At 43.9% G+C, this 17,039-nt stretch overlaps 1 protein-coding gene and 1 long non-coding RNA gene across 3 annotated transcripts in view; one reads left to right on the top strand and one right to left on the bottom strand.

Annotated features, from left to right (window-relative positions):
- The window catches only part of LOC139760664 (uncharacterized), a 70,561-nt gene that overhangs the window by 32,056 nt on the left and 21,466 nt on the right, over positions 1–17,039 (bottom strand). The gene's annotated exons all lie outside the window — the stretch shown is intronic.
- LOC139760662 (uncharacterized) overlaps positions 1–17,039 on the top strand; it is a 39,359-nt gene that overhangs the window by 2,106 nt on the left and 20,214 nt on the right. For both annotated transcript variants that reach the window (XM_071684154.1, XM_071684153.1), the window contains exon 2: positions 14,045–14,262. In XM_071684154.1, coding sequence (XP_071540255.1) covers positions 14,229–14,262 — 34 coding nt within the window. In that variant the 5' untranslated portion in view covers positions 14,045–14,228. The remainder of the gene's footprint in view (positions 1–14,044; positions 14,263–17,039) is intronic.

Below are 17,039 nucleotides of genomic sequence, written 5' to 3'. Positions count from 1 at the left end.
AAAAGAGAGGGGAAGATTTCCAGCCCCCCGCTCCCTCCCCTTTTAGTCGCCTTCTACGACACGCAGGGAATACGTGGGAAGTATTCTTTCTCCCCTATCCCCAGGGATATACATATATATATATATATATATACATACATATATACATATATATATATATATATATATATATATATTCGTGTATAGTTCGAGTTCTTAAGACCGAATGTTTAGGAAAAAAATTAGAGGTCGACCTATACATGGGTAATAGTTTCGTTAGGTTGAAATCCATGCATGATGGGAGGGACTAAGAAGTGGATTATGAACATAGGAAATTCAATAACCTTGTCATCATGTTCTTGTGGAAGACGCAGTGATATTTTCCTTCTCCATCTCAATACAAAATCATTTTTTTTTTTATAAATCTTGTGCACCAAGCATGGCTCGCCTTATAATCTGTGATGCCTTATTTCCTCTTTAGTTTCAGGGCAAATTTCAAATTGATCCTCGGGACACATCATATTCATTCTGTCGGTTTTCATTGTCAGACATACTTTGCCATTTCAACTTCCAACTGTGGGCACTTGTCACACTTTCCTCTGATAGCAAATTTGTCTTTAGACATATGCATAAGTTATGCAGAGAGGTTTCTCCAGTCTCCATCTTTTTTTTTTTTTCGGAGACCTTAAGTTCCCTTGCTGCGGCACAGCTATTAGCCTGTTCTGCATATTCAATTATTCGGAACCTGAACTTTGAATTTGATTCTCCTTGAATCCATGCTAAAGAGAATATGGGTTAAGCACGCCTACACTATAACAAGACACATATATATATATATATATATATATATATATATATATATATATATATATATATATATATATATATATATATATATAGAGAGAGAGAGAGAGAGAGAGAGAGAGAGAGAGAGAGTGTGGTTGAGAGAGCAGAACAGGGTGTTTTGAAATGGTTTGGTCACATGGAGAGAATGAGTGAGGAAAGATTGACAGAGGATATATGTGTCAGAGGTAGAGGGAACGAGAAGTGGGAGACCAAATTGGAGGTGGAAGGATGGAGTGAAAGATTTTGAGCAATCGGAGCCTGAACATACAAGAGGGTGAAAGGCGTGCAAGGAACAGAGTGAATTGGAACGATGTGGTATACCGGGGTCGACGTGTTGTTAATTGATTGAACCAGGGCATGTGAAGCGTCTGGGGTAAACTATGGAACGTTTTGTGGGGCCTGGATGTGGAAAGGAAGCTGTGGTTTCGGTGCATTACACATGACAGCTAGAGACTGCGTGTGCACGAATGTGGCCATTGTTGTGTTTTGCTAGCGCTACCTCGCGCGCGGGGGTAGGGGGTGCCAATTTCATGTGGCGGGGTGGCGAAACGAATGGATGAAGGCTGCAAGTATGGATGTGTACATGTGTATATATGTAAATGTCTGTGTATGTATATGTATGTATACGTTGAAAGGTATAGCTATGTATATGTGCGTGTGCGGGCGTTTATGTTTATACATGTGTATGTGGGTGGGTTGGGCCATTCTTTCGTCTGTTCCCTTGCGCTACCTCGCTAACGCGGGAGACAGCGACTAAGTATAATAATAAAATAAATGAATATATATATATATATATATATATATATATATATATATATATATATATATATATATATATGACAAGATTTACAGACATAATACGAAGTGGAAATTGTAAGTTACGTCATCTTCCTCTCTCTCTCTCTCTCTCTCTCTCTCTCTCTCTCTCTCTCTCTCTCTCTCTCTCTCTCTCTCTCTCAAGAGGGGCGGGGTACTGGGGACCGGGGACAGGGCTGTGACTACGGACGGATGAGAGGTCTGGGAATGGAAAGGAGTAAAAGGTATGGGAGTGGGGACGAATGAGAGGACTGGGAATGGGGAAAAGTGACAGGTCTGGGAGTGGAGAGGGGCAAGAGGGCTGGGAATGAGGACGTGAAAGGGCTGGAAGTGGAAAGTAGTGAGAAGGCTGGGAATGGAGAGGAATGAGAGGGTAGGGAGTAGGGAGAAGTGAGAGGGCTGACCACGGGTATATTCTGTTTATCTAATTGCGACTTCCGTTTCCGGTGTAAGCATCGTGGAGCAGCCGCCCGGGGCCACTTGACCCACTTTCGTGAGGACGTACACGCACATACGAACTGATGTAAACACGGGCTTCCATGGTGAAGTGGAAAGCGATGCTGACCATGATTCACACACGGACCCGCCCAGGTTCGAATCCTGAGCGCGGCAGTCGGCCCACAGCTAGCCCGGGGTTATAACCTCAGCAGTGTTTTATACACTAGACACCTGCTGGACCGTCCGCATAAATGCGCCCTTCAAGGTATTCCTTGGGTCCTCGGCTCGTGTCATCCCGGTGGGCAGAGACACAGCTGGGGCATCAAGGGTAGCTGTGTGTTCAAAGACGGTGACGACCAGCAACGGAGGGCAGATGTTGGGGGTGGAGGGTCCAACAGAGCCTGTTTGACGGCCGACAGGAAACGGCGCCGGGCTCTGGCTGTTTTCTCCCGTTTCCGTCCCGCTACCATCTCCCTCATAACATGGTCATCTAAAATATCATTACTGTGACTAAGCTGTGACCTGTGCCCTCCTCTGCCGGACTCAACCCTCCTTGCCTCACACCTGACGAAGGAACTTCCTCCTCTGACTGTAACCTGGGAATGGGGTGGGGGTTAGGTAGGTTCCGGCGGGGCTGGGGGGCCAGGGAGGTGTTGATACCTCCCCGTGTATAGTGTTCCTGGGGGGCGTTTGACCGCGAGACCTGAGCGTTATGGCTTAGATAAGGTACTGTCACCGGCCCGGACGCCCACAGTACATGCATGACTTTTTTTTTTTTTTTTCTGAGAGAGATTCCAATTACGGACTGTAGTCCTGAGCGAGGCAAGACTTTTTTGAGTGCAGAGAAACATAGTTAAAAAAAAGTGTATAGATAGTTCGTCATTAAATAAGAATTGATATAGTACATATCCCACTTTTATTTTCATGATATATGCAAGGAATATATATATATGATCTCTAGCTTGGTAGTAAAATCTTAACGAAGGAATTTCTAATTTCAATCATTCCTCACACTAAAGGATTAAGATGGCTCCAGGCATCATTTCAATACTTCAGTGTCAAGGAGGCGAGCCAGTGCTTCCTTTGAGCAGCTGTTGTGTATAACCCACCTGCCGACAAATGCTTTGTAAGGAAGACGAAAATTTATCTCCAACAAAAACAGCCGAGATCTCGTACATTTCCGATAAAAAGATGATTTGACACATGGCAAATGTAACAACAAGAATTTCCCTTCAGTATTTATATATACACCAGAATTTGTAAATGTAACAACAAGAATTTCCCTTCAGTATTTATATATACACCAGAATTTGTGGCCAGTGTGACGAGAGGAGGATTGCGTCATCCCCAGGTGTGTGTGTGTGTGTGTGTGTGTGTGTGTGTGTGTGTGTGTGTGTGTGTGTGTGTGTGTGTGTGTGTGCGTGCGTGCGTGCGTGCGTGCGTGCGTGCGTGCGTGCGTGCGTGCGTGCGTGCGTGCGTGCGTGTGTGTGACTGACGCAGCCTGGACGTCCTCCTGCCACCGACCCCAACACTACCCTCCGCACCTAGACTACCCGGCCCTCCCACCCTGAGGTGTTTCACGGGTGACCACCGGGAATACCTCACCCCCGCCGCCCGTCACACGCAAATCCCTGGATACAATCAAAGAATTCCTGAGATGACGGTGACGTAATAAGCTCCACAGACTCTCTCTCTCCTCCATAATAATGAGGCAGGAGAGCTCTAAAACGGACCCACCCCTTCCACACGTCATGCCGGTGCTGCTCCTCGCTCATACCTGGTCATCTTGAGGAAGGTGGTGAGGATCACGCACTGGTACAAGTGTACGTCAGCAACCCGCTGTAATGCGCCATACTGTTCTCCCAAGCTTGACTCGCCAGCGTTAAACCCCTTTGGCACATCAGTGCGAGCCTTGGATAAGATGAAATAACCCATGATCCGACCGTAATGGTGAAGTCAAAGACCACGAAAATATACCATCGTGTTCAAGGATCGTACCGTCTTGTCCAAGAAGTTCCAACAAATGAGAACCTTTCAATTCTCGCTGCTGCCATGTACTGTTTATCTATAACTTGCACTGAGCACGAGCGTTTGGCGGTTAACATTATAATGCTTTCACAAAACTCAAGCCACGCCGGCAACTGGCATCATGGACCCGCCCTAGCATGACCTAACTGGACCTATCAGGTCGTGTGTTGTCATAATCTTCGTTTTGCAAAATCTATCATCATTGATTCAGGGTGGGGGAAAATAATAATACGTTGTACACGCAATGATCACGTATTTAAAGACAACATCCGGAACACGACGACATATGACTATCAATACAATGACGAAACCCCTTAGAACGATGACTTAAATTACCCTTGAGTGCGACGACAATGGGTTGAGTGCCATATAACCTCACTCTGCAGACTTCAGTGGTGGAGTAATATCCAGGAACATCAATGTTTCTCGTAAATGACATCAAGAGGATGCAACCGGCCGGCTGGGTGGTGGCCAGGTTCATATGATCATCATTTGCTGTGGGTTGCTTGCCGTTCCCTGAAGGCCAAAGAGGTGGCGAGGAACTGATCCTGATGACAGGAGATAAAAAGTTCCCACGTGCATGAGGACCTGGTCTGGCAGGGTACGGCAAGCGTCATGAGTCATCCCGCAATCTTCCTTGTCACCCATGACAAGCCACTGAGGCAGCTGGGTGGGTGTCATCCATCCTAGTCCCCGGGGGAGTGTGTTCCATTACACTCATCTTTGATTTCCAAACGGTGGAGGAGAGACCTGTTCTCTCCCATTAACATAGTCTAAATGATGATTGATTTCTCACGTGGCTAAATGGAGATGGGGATCGCCATGCTAACAAATACGTCCATGTGACGATAGCTACAACAGGAGGCACACTTGACGAACTGTTGTGTCTTTGATTTAGGTCAATAACCGACGTGTAATAAGTCTGGATACCAACTCGGCTGTAGTCGTATTGACCCATGACGACTGAAACACCTGGCTACCAACGATGGCAACCCTGACATCAACTATGATATGGTATTTTCGCCTTTGTTCGCCGACAGTATAACTGGTTATCTATCTGCACGACAAGGTTAGCTTGTTCTTGCTCCGATGTACAGAAGACCCCCGTTGTGTAGAGTAAACCGGATGCTCCCCAATGTTTGGTATAGCTTGACCTTAAGTGATCCCTAGAAATTGAGTCAGGTTAACCTGCTACTTAAGCACATTCAGCCACATCGATACGTCCCCTGAATGTTAAAGCCTGGCCTCTGACCTGAATTAAGGGTTAGTTCAAAGGTCGTGCAGTCGTACTCCAGAGGTTAAAGCTTTGATTATCGGTTGTAATAATTTCTTGATAGCGCACTTATCGCTCCACCGGAAGTGACAAATGGTAGGGTATAATTTAGCACAATGTGGTATTCATATTCTATCGGGATTCTGCTGCTTGTTCATAAGTCTAATCAAGTTTCTCAGCTTCATTATTAAATTTATAGTACAGAGTGTCGGGGTTTAACTGTGTCAGTCAGTTATCATTTTCGGAAGCTTTTATAGCTGTTCTCATGGATTCCACATACCCAGCGGTCAAGTTTCCAACGCTCGTGTCATCGATATTTCAAGGTTAGGTACTGGAGGTCGCTCCCGTCCAATATTGGCAGTATTTCTAGGTCAGCCTCACAACGCTGAATGCTGGGAGTACGACATGTCCGATAATCCTAACCTACATAAACTCTCAGTACTACAAGCAAAATACTGCCAATTTGTTATGCACTCGTACCCATCCTCCGGCCGGGGGCGCAGAAGAAAGAGTGAACCTCAGGTCCAAGATCTGATGTATGACTTACTAATGTGCACGACTCGAGGTAAGACGGGGTAAAGATCGCAGCGCTGAAAGATGTTGCCAAGATTTCAGGGGTAGTTCTTTATTTTGGGGGTTCGAAGGTTTATGCAGTCGAAGGCAATAGTCGTTCGCTCGCTTGATTTGAGTTCACGTAGCAACCAGATCACCTCATGTACGTACCCTGGGGCACACAGTTATACCCCCTCAGAATGTACATAAAAAGACAATGAACACCAGCGGACGGTATGTATAATATGCTAAGCTGAAGCTCACAGTGTGTGAGTGTCCTAACCAGCCGGCCAGGCCACATGGTTGTAATTACTCTCACGCCGGCGTTAAGGCCAACTTAGTATTTTTTTTTCTTTTTTGCAAACCATCCGCTGTTTTTTCACTGCCTTTTCCATGTACACTGTGAGAAGGTGTGTGTGTGTGCCACAGAGAGCAGGCACAGGTGGTGATCTGGCACTGTAAAAACTAGGGCAGGAGAGTCATGTAATCAAGGAACATGAATTTCGTCGTCTTCTGCTCTCCTCTACGTTTTTGCTCATTCCCATGTCCCGTCAGCATACATTGTACGCGGAACATTATGTAGCCACCGCTGCGTCTGTCTGTCTGTGGACACGTTATCACCTTAATTCAAGAACAAAACACGGAAGAGATAAGTACGCCCTCAGCAACTGACCACATATTCAAACTTTGGAGCACAGATGCATGAACATGAATAATGATTAGGAAAACTGAATATTTTGCAAGTGGTATTACTTTTCGAGTCCTGAATGAAAGGAAATTTAAGTCAATAACATATATGTATTACGCAAAGATAAATATCACAGTATCATTTTTTTTTTTTTTTTTTGGCAAATCAATGAGCTCATTAGACTTTACTTTTCAATTTTTATAACTCGTGGCGAGCTACGAAGAAACACGAAGTGTTATGGTTTCAAATCTGATTCATTGTGGAATTCAGCTAACGGAAGTGAAAACTTTCCTGAAATAGTAATCATTTCAGTTTCTCACCGAAAAGAGATACGGAACAACGAAACGATCGTAAATAAGTGTAATTATAGATCGTAAATAAGCATACATATTATCGTTGTAACCTACTTCGCAAAAATGTAGAATATTACTGCGGTAGCCCAGCTCAAATTATGTAAACTGTAAATAAGGACATATAATTGTTACAGCCAAGTTCGCTTAAAAACTTTGAAGGAGTCTGTTCTGAAATGTTGGCTTTTGCCACATTCATTTTTCTCCCAGACGATGTGTGGGAGTTCGTATGGACACCAAACATCCCATCATGAACCTGACCTAAACCTTCTGACGAAATCAAGAAAGATAGATTTGTTTCGACTGTTTCTACATTTTTTCTGCCTTAACGGAAATTTTTTTAGACATATGGTCGACGGTAACTGTTCTCTCGTGTGGTTGCCTGAGGATCCGAGGTATTTCATCACATAACATTATAATCCAAACCTTGCTTACACCGTGTGTTTTTCGATGGGGAACACATTCTTGGCTAGAGTATTTGATAAAGGATTTTAGGTTCGCTGAGCACGAAGAGGTTTGTACCACGTGCCAAGAGGTCTTTTACAGGCATATAAGAACACGGAAGTACCGCATTGGATTTCATCTTTTATCTGTGGTCATACAATGCTTCCAGATGTTTGCAGAACCCCAAACATTTGCAAGATCGCTGGATTTTCAAATATCATTTGACAATGGTTATAAAATTTGTAGCGACTTACTCCATACATTTGTATCCAAAAACTTCGATAGTATAAAGACATAACATTTTTCCCACTTGTGGCCACTTCCATCTCAAAGAACTTTTAGTTATTTTCATAGGGATGTCAGACATCAAGATCTTTGGTAAAGAATGTTAATGATTTTATAATTCCAAGGAAAAAAAAACCAGTTATTTTGCTGGAACAGTGAAGATCTGACAACTTGGTTGAACCTATCAGAGAGAGAGCGAGGCTTGTCCTTCACATACCAACTGCCTCTCCATTAACAAGTGTGGAGCATTAACTGTAACACCTGCTCCTGGGGGTGGAGAGAGAGAGAGAGAGAGAGAGAGAGAGAGAGAGAGAGAGAGAGAGAGAGAGAGAGAGAGAGAGAGAGAGAGAGAGAGAGAGTGATGAGTGTGAGCATCTGTGCGGGGGAGAGCGGGTAGAATGTGAGTGTATCTATGCTAGGGAAGGTTTAAGTGGCTAGGTGAAAAATAAAGTAGATAGGTTGGTACAGCCGCTGCGTGTGGTTAGGGTAGCTGGTAAAACAACAGTCCGCAACGTAAATCTAACCCTTTCAGTATGATGATATGGCCCCTGAGCACGGCAGTACGACCCTTAAGGACGAAGATACCATGGGTGGTATCATGCCTGGACCTTTGACCTGACTTTTTAAGAGATCAAAGCTCAAGCCATCAAACCCAATGATCATGCTGTCCTTCTCAGAAGCCGTCTTGTTACACTCGAGAGCCGTACCGACGTGCATAGGGGATGAACTATAGCTTTATCGGATAAAGCAGAAGGATGAAGGATAGGATACTTAATCAGTGGAAGGAAAGAAAGTGTTTGTGATCACGACAGACGTATTTTCATTGTTTAAATTGCCTTCTTTTATGTATCAGTATATATATGTGTGTGTAGGCTGTAGTGACGAAGTGTAGGGTAGTGAGGATTAGGGTGTTGAAAGGCCAGGTGCAGCTTGTGCCTGGGGGAGTAACATAAATAATGTCAGTGCTTATATGGTAATACAATGATAATCCGTGCATATAATGGGCGTACGGGGTTATTTGGACCCTACTGTTGACAATGGGGGAGTCAACCCATAAAATCAGATACCAGTGGTTGAATGTTGGTGGTGCCTGTGTGTGTGTGTATATATGGTGGGGGAGTAACCGCTGACAAAAGAGTTAGATACAGAGTCTACCACAATTATCGCTTGATTATCATCGGTTGTCTCTTCCCTGTCACCACAACCAAACCCAGAGCGATAGAACTTGCCTTCCCCTTGAAAAAAAAAAAAATGAATCGCTCACTTGGGGTCAACTTTCGCGTGGGATTTACGTAAAATCTGTAATGTCAATAACGAGATACGAAAATGACAATGAGTTCGTCGTAAGATTAAATTTTGCATTAAAATAAAGTTTACAAATAGATACAACAAACATAAAGACTGGCTATTCGTCTTACAGAAATACGACTGAATGGAGTCTGAGAAATAAGGAGTGTCGGGGACTTGCTATCTTCACCCGAGGTTCCTATAGTATGCCGGGTTTCCTCCTGGTTTATCAGGAGCAAAGATTAGAAGGTTCTGTACATTTCATCAAACACCTGCAACCGCACAAAGGAACAGGGGTCGTCAGCAAACAGCTGTCATGACTGAGCAGTGTGTGACCCACTGAGTTCTTCGGTACGACACCTGAGCACGGCCACTTTATAAGCTACTGTGTCGAAACTGCTTTGGAGGCTCTGCAATATCGAGGCCACTGTGGAGGTTACCGTACCGTGGCTGCTGCAAAAACTGATGTACTGATGCCGGTGTACGTAGGAAGGTTCGCTACAAGCTCATTGTAGGATTATATAACAAAGCCAAAGGTTCGCTACAAGCTCATTGTAGGATTATATAACAAAGCCTTTGTCTTGAGGTCGCCACTGTAGGAAGGCTCCTGTAGGAAGGTCTGTTTTCAAAGGTTGCTCTTGGAAGGCAGTTTCAGAATTGTCACTGTAGCGAGATATCTCCCCTTCACAGGTTGCTGTAGAGAGGAGCTTGTCAAGAGGTCATTGTAGTAGGAATACCAATGAAGTGGAGAGAAACAGCTGTAGAGGTTTACCGTAGATATAACATAACGGCTGTGGTGAAGCCGTTGCAGGTTCAACTGTAGTATATTCCTTGTAGAGATATAAACGTAGTCAAACTCCTCTACAAATACAGCTGCAGTCAAACCCCTGTAGATGCGCACTCATGATCAGGTACTTGTAGATACAGCTTCAGCCAAGCCCTTCAAGAAACAGCTATAGTCAGGCACTTGTACATACAGTTGTAGTCAAAACCCTGTAGAGATACAGCTGTAGTTTGACCCCTGTAGAGATACAGCTGTAGTTTGACCCCTGTAGAGATACAGTTGTAGTCAGACCCTGATAGAGATACAGATGTAGTCAGACACCTGTAGGTACAGCTGTAGTGAGGCCCTTGGAGATACAGCTGTAATCTGGCCGCTGGAGGGATACAGATGTGGTGGTGGTGCCGGGTCGTGTACAGGAATACAGTCACCAGCTTAGTACAGTGACGGTCCGGTCTCCCTCCCCCTTACCCAAGTCACAGTGTCTCATCCCACACACCCTAACATCGCCTGCCTCCTACTTCGGGGAAAGGGGGTCGATTGACCTCCCGGGATACACCAAGAGTCTCGGGTCACATGGGTCCTCGGGTCATACGGATCCTTGAGCCACATGGACTCCCAGATCACATGAACTCGTGGGTCACATGGATTTTCGGGCCACACGGACCCGCGGTCAGGTCCACAGTCTGTGGTACCAAGAGGGAGCGAGCCAGGGTCTTGGTTGAGGTCTGTGGGTGAGGCCTGGCACTGGTGGGGCCAGCCTCCCATGACACCTGCGACACAATGCTATCTTTAAACGCACAAGTTTTGGCTCCCTGTTTTGGCTGCGAGCAGCGGTGGTGTGTGGGTGGGTGGCTTTTTGTTTATGTGAGTGTTTTACTACCTATCTGCACATAAGGTGAGGGAGGGAGCTGTACACTCGTGGAACCTAATCTCTTTATTCTTTGTTTCTCATCACCGAAGGCTTTAAATTTTCCAGCGATAGACGCATTCACTAACTCTTGGGGTCATCTCGTTCCACGACTTTGTTGCTGAAGATATGTTTCATCACATGCCTGCGTGCAATCCCTCCGTATAACTCCTCACATCCCTCCGAACACTCCTCTTGCCTAACATCCAACTGGGCTCTCTTCTGGAATCTCCTACAGCTTCAAAAGGGTCATTGTGACCCCGGAATTGCCTCTACTCTTCGTGGATCGTTCACTTTATACTAATATCGTTCTTGCTATATTCCTTCGGACCACATTGTAGCTGAATGTATTCCAAGCTTCGGTCGAATTTACTGTCAACTTCCACGTCGCTCTCACTGTACGTCAACTGTTTTGTCTCTTCCAGCTCGGTAAATCACAATCAGGTCTGTTTAATCCTATTTCCCGTATTCATGACTAAATTTCCAGGGTTAACTTTGCTGCTTTCAAGTTTCAATGTCCTTGTAATATTTCACAGTCACGTGTCCTTTTCACTTCATTTCTCCGAGAAGCAGCAAATTTTCTGGGATGATTCTGCCATGTTTGGTAAACCATTACCTACATCGGAATTGGTGTTTCCACAGCATTGAGCCCTCGACCACCTTCTGAAGTCTCCCCTGACATGTGTTCTCTATTTTCTTCCGGTCAGAAGAACAGTCCATTATAATCATCCCTCGTCTGACCCCAGCTAGGAAGTAGCCGCCTCATCAGTCTTCTGCTGTGAGGGGACACTTTCAATGGCTTGCCGGTAGTCCAAGAATATACAGTCCACCCAACCATCTCATTTTCCCGAGACGCTGTTTATAGAAACAAAAAAGGAAAGAGATGGGTAAGGTGCATCTCCGTCCTGCCAGGAGGCTTTTAATGATGCCCCTCACAGAAGACATGATGAAGGCAGATATCACCCAGGCTGGTGGTCCTGGGAGGGCTACATGACGGGGTCTGTGTTGTACATCCATCCCAGCTGAATACACTGCGAATCCGACAATTGAGGAACCCGTGTGTGTGGCGGGAATGTGACGGTAACTCAAGACGTGACGTCAGAAGGCTCTTGGCCACAGAAATATTTTGGTAAACCAGACAATATTGGATTCCAGAGTTTGGTGGCGCTACCAGACGTCCCTGTGGCCGCGCGGGAACTAACTCCCGCTACACCTAATTACAACCTGGAAATAGCGAAACTCCACATGGCAAAATTTTACGATCCAATTCAATGCCACCTGCACCTTACAGGAGTCCACATGGCGAAATATCACACAGGACGATTTTGTGCGGTGTCATATGAACAGTTTGTTTTGGTAAAGTTTTCTTGTGAACAGCGAGTGAGGGGGGAAGACTTGAGTGAGTGTGGGTGTCAATGTTGTGGCGGGGCTATACTGGGAGGGCCAACCAGCCAAGCCTTAGGGGGTCCATATCCCCCCACAATCTACCCTTGTACCCCGTAGCACCCACTCTTGTAGAGTCTGTCACATCTACAATGTACAGCTGCTACTTCCACACTCCGCTCTACCAACAACGCTTTTATATCGTGAACATGTGAAGCAGCCAGGTGGAAGACTGAATCTGTGGCCTGGTTGCTTCACCAGATGCTACTGTTACTAGCTGCGTTGGAGATGGGGGTGACTATAGTGAAGGTGGCAGGATAGGTGGAGAGTGGGATGGGGGGTGATGGCTGTGTTGCAGATGGTGAGGTTGAGGTTGATGCTACGGCAGCGGCGGACATGTTGGAGGTGGCAGTGGTTATGCATACTGTGGTGATGGTTGTGACGGAGATAGTGAGGGTGGAGGCTAGTCTTTATGACTTAACTTAGCCTCACTAACCTTCAAAATACTGTACACACAGGAACAATATATCTCGCTCATTCAAAGACGCATTGTTAACTGACAGATGCTCTGGGGGGAGAGGCATGAACATGCAGGAGGGTGTGAGGCGTGCACAAGATAGACTAAATGGAAGCAATGTGGTATACGGGGGGAAACATGCTACCAGTGGGTTAAAAACACACCCACACGAGTTATGGGCGAGGGAGACCAATACTGTAAAAATAGGCTATTACAAACGGGTAATAACACGCACACACGATATCAAGTGATGTACTCGCATTAAAACATTTTCTGGTTGAGGAGAAAGATGTCTTCCTGGTGGTTGATGGCAACTACAGGGCGGCCTAACAGGGGTTCAGCTTCCGCTCACGTGAGGAGGCCCTTCTGGTTGCACTGATTTTTTTTCTTCTATTTCATTCTTTCAGTCTTGCCTGACGTTTCCTGTCAACCTGACGATGGTTGATGCTAATGATTCATTAACTGTGTAGTTCAGTTACACGTTCCTTAATAACTGGAACGAGCCATTTCATAGGCAACTACTTATTTTTCCCCCAAAAGAAGGACGGTACGACCCTCAGGGTCAAAGGCCAGGCTCGCATACCCACGGTTCTTAACCGTCGTGCTCAAGGGTCTTAACCATCGCGACCATGGGTCTAAACCTTCGTGCTCAAGGGTCGTACTGCCATGCTTCCGGTCTCAGTTGATACAACAGGCAAGAAAGAGGGTTATATGATACTAATTTCTATATGGACACATGGGTATATAATGACTTGTTATATATGTCTCTTATTTCATATACCTTTGTCGAGAGTAACTTGGCGATTGCAAAACATCTCTTAGCGCCAAGATTTTACTTGGTGCTCAAATATTGTTAACATGCGAATACTGCTTGGTATTCGTATACTGCTTTCTGCCAGAATACTGCTTGTTGCCAGAGCATCGTTTGATGCCAGGATATCGCTTGGCGCCAGATTATCGCTTGCTATTACAACATCTGGTCATTCTTTTTCTTACCCTAGGGTTGCTTTCACCCGGGATGACCTTGCCTGGGGCAGACTTTGCCCGTGTCATGTCGGCCACTATGAAAAATAAATATATGTTGCTTGGCGTCAGATTACAGCTTCATGCCCTAGTACAGCTTGGTTTTACAGTATCATTTGGTGCCATAAGGTGTCGTTAAGAAAGCTTGGTTCACATTTTACGTTGATAATAACTAGTTATATATTTACAATGTAATGCTTGCTGTTGACAAGAGCGCCAGGTGTCGCCCGCATCGCTTCGCTTTCAGAACTGCTTCGGGGGCCACAGTATTCCTGCTCAATATATCATCTGCCGCTACAACAACCCTTCGGTGGTGGCCCAAACATCGCTTCCTAAAATCGCTTGATTATCGGCAACACTTGCTTCGTAGTCGAAACATCGCTTGGCCGTTACGTCGCTTGAATGTCTTAAGTAACGGAAAGCCGATTTGGTCATCCATTTCAGAAAATTTCCCAAGGCACCATCTGTTATCGAGTTCGACGGTGATCCTTCAATGAACCCTACGGTGAAAAAATAAAGCTTCAAGCGCTGCAACGAACAACCTGAGCTCTCCTGTGAACACTCATAACCGTGCAGGGAAGCCTAAGCGTCACCGTGATCCCCTGATTTCCTGCACCAACTGGCCACCATGGACGGGCTGGAGCTCGTCCGGGACACGGAAGGTATAAACTATGTTGTTCCTCTCATGTTTGATCTGAAGTGGAAACCACAACGACCAATCACAAGCTGTCTAAGGTATAGGTATACAAGTCGAATTTACAGTTGCTGAAACTGAACTTGAGTATGATATAACTTTATAAAATGATAAATGACCCTTATACAATGGGCGAAGGTATAAAAACAAACATCACAGCTGTAAGTAAGTTATACAAGTTACATTTAACTTTTGTACTTCATTTAGGCATATACCACAGGAAGATTAAAGTACATTCGATATGTTGTGTTTTATACTGAAATCAAGTGTGGGCAAATCTTAAGTGCTAGACCGTCTTTAGGCAGGCGATGTTTTTATCATTCATGTCAACCAGTCACTATTGTTCGCAAGATCATGAGTATACCAGTCGCTTATCGGTTACCCTTTGGCATTACCATCTACATGGCCTTTAAATCTTTATCTTATCTTGAAAAGATATCTCGATTACGACACAATCTACCGGAATTACTATCATAATCCAATGAAGTACGGCATCGTAAGTCTATTACATTTGTTTATACAGAAGCATAACACTCACTGTAATAATCATATTTCTTTGTCTCTTCTTTCTTATTACGAACTGTCGGGTCTCCCTCATTCATTCCTCCAAGTCCCAAAGATTCCCTTCACTGACATCCAGCCAAGTCTTTATTAACTTCTTTATTGTTTTACAGAGCTATTCCTTCATGACCAATAGATCTGTTCAGAGAATGACAATTTTGACCATGAAATATCATCTTAATGCGTAAAGTTGATTAATTCCATATGGTGGTTACCGTTTATATTGCTACCACTTTTCAATCGCAACTCTAAGATCCGTATTTTCGCTTCATCGCCATGATAACCAAATAGCCGTATGTGATGGTATGTTAAGTTTTTCTTTAGTGTCAAGTAACTGTTTGTTCGTAGATAACCTACTAGTGTTTACGGGAGTAATGCATTTACTAAATCTTACTTATCGATCATAAAATATCGGCAGTGGTTTTTGTCATCACACGCCACCCGGTTATGTCAGATGACCTTAAGCCGTTTAACGTTCCGATGAGTCAACATGAGACGCTCATTGACGTCACTGCATCGTCATTGCATTTTTAAGCTCTGCTGATCTGATGCTGAAAACGAGAAATTTGTGACAGGAGAAAGGTTATTTGTCAAAGTTCTCTGTCATAACCAGGCGGAAGAATGAGTTGTAACCAGTCCTACTGTCTTAACTACTTGAGCCTTGAATTTAAGTCCTACGGTCTCAATCCCTTAAGCCTTGACCCTTTAAGTCCTACTGTCTTACCCACTTGAGCCTTAAACCCTTAAGACCAACTGTCTTACCCACTTGAGCCTTGACCTTCAAGTCCCATTTTTAACACTTGAGCCTTAAACCTTTAAGTCCTACTGTCTGAACCACTTGAGCCTTGACACTTAAGAGTAAGAGCAAGGGTCGTGCTACTGCACTACAAAGTGAGTTACTAAAGCGCTATGTTCCACTGACAGTCTATCCCTCTCGATTCAACTCATACTTTCGAAATACCAAAACGTGGGTTATATATTTGTGTGGCTGTCACAACCTGAGGACCATGACGAAACCAGCAGGTATTGCTAACATGTGACATTTATATAAGTGAAGAGGATTTAATAATATTGCTGTATCACACAGCTATGTTATAACCAGTCGTAATCACTAATTCCCGTTAGGTCATCAAAGTAAGACGCACTGGGTACCTTGTAAGAAGTGTTACGATCAACTTAAGATATAAAAGGTATTTACAAAATTTCTTTTGGAGATCGGCAATGGGTACATATTTACGTCTCTCGAAACTTTTCTTATTTTTTTTAACTACTTATGGGGCACGATGGTGGAGACGGTTTTGGACAACTATACCAGAAAGACAAATCGTTGATTGCCTGATACTCAACTGTCAACAAGAGATATTTAAAAAAAAAAACAAAAAAAATCAAGCGCATTACAGTGCATTATCTCCCAAATTTGTAATCTTCCTACTCAACCTAACCTAAACGAGCTTGTATGAAAAATATCTATCTCACTTTACGCAACACAATAACCAACCACATTATTATTATCATTATTATTATCATTATCATTATTATTATTATCATCATTATTATTATTATTATTATTATTATTATTATTATTATTATACATGATGACTAATTTAAACATTCAAATATATATATATATATATATATATATATATATATATATATATATATATATATATATATATATATATATATATATATATGCAGCACGAGAGCACAATGTCATCAGGCTAATATCACATATCATTTGGCTGATTCCACAACTTTTCCTTACTGTCAGTTTATATGTACTTATTCCAAAGAAGGATTAAGGTCAGAAGTGGTGGTGTAACGCTAAGTGAGAGGAGGTAAGTACCCGTTACAGTGAGGAAAGTAACCATAAGTAAAAGGAGTTAAGACACTATAAGTATGAGCATGTAAGCAACCATTATAAAGTAAGAGGATGTCTGAGGCGTATCTAGGGTATGGCAGGTAAGGCAGGTGCCCTGGACGCCACTTGATGGGGGGCGCCACTCAACAGGTTTGTTTATTTACATATGCTACCCATTTGAAATTTTTAACGGTTTGAATTTGGGAAATAAAAAAGATACTCGCCTACTTTTCAACTACAGTAATATTTTGCTACTATTAGTTGCAATACCGTTTCTACGTTGCAATTTTGATCAAATAAGCATTTCACTTTGTCTTAAAGAG

This window comes from Panulirus ornatus, chromosome 37 (assembly GCF_036320965.1).
Source record: "Panulirus ornatus isolate Po-2019 chromosome 37, ASM3632096v1, whole genome shotgun sequence".
Lineage (NCBI taxonomy): Eukaryota > Metazoa > Arthropoda > Malacostraca > Decapoda > Palinuridae > Panulirus > Panulirus ornatus.
The sequence above is the reverse complement of the archived record's forward strand: the minus strand, read 5'-3'. Positions and strand labels throughout refer to the sequence as shown.